We start from the raw sequence: 4655 nt of genomic DNA on the forward strand, positions 1-4655 counted from the left end.
GAGGGCCTTGAAAATAAAAGTTGAAAAATGGCTGTGGTACGCACATTAAATTGCTCTTGACTGCATGCTTGGTGCTCCATTAGTATGTGATATAATTGATATATATATATATCTATATCAATTTTACATATATATGTATCGGTTCATAGAAAATGGCAATCATCGAAAGCAACATCAGCAGCACTTAAGGTGCTCTAAAATCTTTGAAAGTTTTACCAGTTACTGGACAAATCGCGCCTCTCTTCCTACATCGGGGACTGTTTGGAAGACATAATTTTTAAAGGATAATGTTGTTGATCCTATCGGTTTCTATTTTGAAACAAATGTCACCTCAAATCCTCTGTGGTGAAGCACAGCACACTCTGGCAAAATGAAAAGCAAGCCCAATAGAAGCATAAATAAAAAAGAAAGATACTTTGAAATTATTCATATCTGGGTATCTGTAGGAATCACTAGTTTTTAAGGAACTAGATTTCAGATTACAGTACCTATTCATCCACTTAGAAATTTATTTTTCTTGGGTCTTTGCGGGTAATAAAAACATGTATTTACATGTATTCATATATCATCTCTAAAATTGCATCTAACCCCATGATGCTTTCATATGTGCTACGATGTATGTATTTCCTAATACACATTTTCTGATATACATGTTAATATACTACCAAATAATACATGCTATAGATACTATATAATGATATAATGTGTACATATCCTTCAGTCCATTTTTGCACCCTTTAAGTGTGGAAGATATGCACAGCTGTTTGCAGATAAATTACTCAGCCATACAAGGTCTCCAAACCATAGAGTCCATGGGCCACGGGGCGAATTAATTGTAAAATAGCACTACGTTATACAGCAAGTCTGTAATGTGATAAAACCTGAGGCTGTCTGGCTATTTAAAACTGGTTATCCTCGGCACTTCTCATGTAATAGTGCCGCAGTCAAAGCCACACATTTGCACAACGATTTTAGCAAGGAAGAGAATTCTTTATTTTGCCTCCGTGTTAGGGTAAAATTGATCTAACTGGTGAATTTATTTTGATTCCTTAGACATGCATGCATGTAGTCTCGTGTCTATTTGGAGCTGTCTGTTGATGAGAAACGAAAAACAGGAGATGCCGACAGCAGTCGCTATTTGGTTTTACAGATATTTTCTTGAAATGAACTGTTTTATTCTTCAGTCCATAGAAATCAATCGAAGATGGTCATCGATGATAGTTTTTACGTCTGGAAAGATGTCATTTCTGTTACTCTTCGTCTTTATCGTGTTTAAGAGGAGGGCTAATAAATGACGCGAATCATCAGAAGTTTTCAAAACCCTAACATATCCTACTTGGCAAGCTCGATTTCATGGATTTTCTGATGATATAAACAGGAAGTTACAGAATATGTGTAAAGGGAATCTCACAGCTCTGCTATCCAACTTCATTACCACGCGTTCCTCGTCCTTTTCCAAGGTGAGGATTTTGTATCCGGTTGTCTTGTGGAAACTTATCTCTCCGCTGGACTCGAAATGCACCACAGTTAATCGGAATGCAACGTTTCTTAGAGGCTGTAAACAAGCTGGGGCATCGCATGGCTGACGGAGCCTATTTTGCTTGAAAATGACGTAATGGCTGGAGAAGATGACACGTAAAGGAAAGCCAAAATTGAACGCTGACCACCCCCAGGCGTAGCGTCCATCCCCGACAATCATCTTGCCGCATCGCATGCTGCATTCTTCCAGTTCTTTTCTATCGATGTATCGGGGCCCGATTTCCTCGCATTGCTGTGTTCTAAGCAAGGCGAACCACTGCTGTTTATAAACATGCGATAACCATTCCGAAGGTATCAGAGCGTCTCGCTCAATAACTCTTGTGGAGCCCAGGTCGCAGATGATATGCTGGAACCTCAAGTTTTTAAAAACCGATTGAAATGCTCTGCCTTGTCTGGTTTCAAGGAAGGCGGTGCCACCACCGCATTCTCGGTGCCTGCGAAACCAGTCGTTCGTATGAACTAGGAGCTCTTCCACCGATCCTTTCCAAGCTGGGTTAAGATGAAGGAACATCCACTCTTTAAGGGTGGTGTATACATCTATTTCCTTTTGCATTACGAATAAATTAGCAGAAGAAGTGAGCAGATTCATGAGGTCTATTCTGAGTCCCTTGTAAAGCTCAACACTTGGATGTGTCATCAAATGGTGGAGGAGCCATTCAAAGCACGCCGTCTTCACAGAATCTAAGCCGTAGGTGTCTGCTGCTGCGTAATAGCCACAGACAGTTTTCCCACTAATTGTGTCCTCCATGGTCTGCTCACACTGCCGAATTAAGTCCTCTACTTGAAGCAGGTGTGCCGTTGCCAAAACTCCTATCACGTGAAGGGGCTCCCTTATGACACATTGGTCCCTGTACAACGAGCCTAGTACAAAGTGGAGGGATTCTGTGTCTATGTTCTGGTCATTAATCTGCAGCTCAATCATCTCGTTGTGAGAGCCTTCCCGAGAACCTCTAAACATCGTAGCAAAGTAGCCCGACTGGCATAAAAAGCGTTTGTGTAAGCACCATACTTTCCCCAGAGCACAGATTTTAATGTCACTGGTGTCCCCACTCAAAAATAAAGTTTGGTAAGCACACTCGGATGCGATCTTAACTTTTTTACCGTGGTTCGGTGGGACGACCTGCTGGAGCTCCTGGTCCCGATCTGGAGACCTGGGGCCGTCCTCAGACTCTGGGCCCGCGGCTGGCCTGCTCCACTTGCGTTTATGGTCGCCATTTCCAGAGCTGGGGCCTGCTCGGGCTTCTGACTGATGCGGATCAGCTAGGGCTGGATCGCTGTACCCCAGGATCCGGCTGCCCAAGGACCCCATAGTTGAAGACTCTCAGAGCCCCCACAGAGACGGCCGAGGAGACTTGGTTGCCAAGGCGTTGCTGGGCCCGGAGCCCTCCGCCTAGGCCCAGTTCTCACTGGGACGCTATGACGCTATGACGCAGTCCCACGCGTCTCAGAGGAGGCCGGGCATTCTCCATCGTTCGCCCCGCCCCTCAGCCCCTGTGGCCCCGCCCCCTGCCTTCAGGCTTCCGGGCCTTCAGGCTTCCGGGGAGCCTGGCCCCTTGCCGGGTGGCTAGAAAACTGCCAGCCGCAGGTTTTCCCTGAGAATGTTTCTCTAGGAGGGAAATGACGGAACCAGAGGCTTTTTTGAAAACATTGCACTTACTTATTATTTATTAGGGACAGGGGAAGGGGAAGGGAAGGAGAAAGAGTGGGAGAGAAACACCAGTGTGTGGTTGCCTCTCAAGTGTCCCCTACTGGGGACCTGGCCTGTGCTCTGCCTGGGAACCCAACTGGTGACCCTTTGCTTCACAGGCCCGTGCTCAATCCACTGAGCTACACCTGCCAGGGCGCAACCAAAGGCTTTTTGATCCCCGGATTAAGGATTGCAACACATTCACACACTCCCAATGCCAGCTTGTATGAGGGAATGCGTGCGGTGTCCGCAGTACTGAATACAATCATTGACCCACAACTCCTTAGGAATTTAAAAGGTGCTCGGTGGTACCTCACTTCATGTGCCTTTGATTACTGCAAGTGTGGGGAGAGAGTCAAAAAATTTTCCAGTAAGCTACATCTTCATAGTCTTTGCAGACTTCTGAAAGGTTGACATATATTTTCTCCTCGTGCATTGCTACAAGCGTCTTTTAACAACTTTCAATTGCCATTTAATTTTTATGGAGTTCTTGTCTGTAAACATGCTCATTTCCTGAAAGACTTCATGTATTTAGTTCTAGAGAGAGGGGAAGGGCAAGGAGAAAGAGAGGGAGAGAAACACATTAATGTGTGGTTGCCTCTTGTGCTCCCCCTACTGGAGACCTGGCCCCCAACCCAGGCCTGTGCCCTGACTGGGAATTGAGCTGGCGCCCCTCTGGTGCGCAGACCTTGCTCAGTCCACTGAGTTACACCAGCCAGGGCCAACGTGTTCTTTTTTTTTTTTTTTTAATTCCTTGATTTATCTTTAGAAGGGAAGGGAAGGAGAGAGGGAGAGAACTATCAATGTATGGTTGCTTCTCGTGCATCCCCTGCTGGAAACTGGCCCCTCCTGGGAACTGGCCTGCAACCCAGGCCTGTGCCCTGACTGGGAATCGAATCGCAATCTTTTGGTTCACAGGCCCATGCTCAGTCCACTGAGCTACACCAGCCAGGGCCCAACATGTTCATTTTTAAGAAGCCGAATCAGATTTTCCAAATACCAGTTTTTTGTTTTTTCAAATACCAGTTTTTGCATCTCTCCTGAGAAAGCCTTTCCTTATCTGCAATTAGATAACTACTGTTCTGTATTTCCTTGCTGAACTTCCATGGTATTGTGTAATCCTTTTTAACTTCCAACTTTTAAAGTTTCAAGCCTTTGGAAATTGTCATAATTTCAAGCGACAGAATCAATATACAAAAGAGAATGCCCCTTGTAGGACCAATTTTCACAAATAGAAAAGCACACCGACATGTACAGGTATGCCCAGGGAAGATACTGAAAGTAATAGACAAGACTCCAACACACACTACCTGTGGGTATTGTTATTACGGGTAGTATGAGAGTGAAGCCCACGCACCAGGTACAGTGGGGCCTATATACAGTGAGTGACGGGCTGCGTGGCATTCTCCATCCTCCCCAGCTGCAGACT

At 45.3% G+C, this 4655-nt stretch overlaps 1 protein-coding gene across 1 annotated transcript; it reads right to left on the bottom strand.

The window, feature by feature from the left end:
* Window positions 1–1351: 1351 nt before the first annotated feature.
* LOC119057276 (germ cell-less protein-like 1) lies at window positions 1352–2848 on the bottom strand. Its single transcript, XM_037155967.2, has one exon. The coding sequence runs from the start codon at window positions 2846–2848 to the stop codon at window positions 1352–1354; it is 1497 nt and encodes a 498-aa protein (XP_037011862.2).
* Window positions 2849–4655: the final 1807 nt, after the last annotated feature.

Source organism: Artibeus jamaicensis, unplaced genomic scaffold (genome assembly GCF_021234435.1).
Source record: "Artibeus jamaicensis isolate MK-2021 breed Jamaican fruit bat unplaced genomic scaffold, CSHL_Jam_final contig_3331, whole genome shotgun sequence".
NCBI lineage: Eukaryota > Metazoa > Chordata > Mammalia > Chiroptera > Phyllostomidae > Artibeus > Artibeus jamaicensis.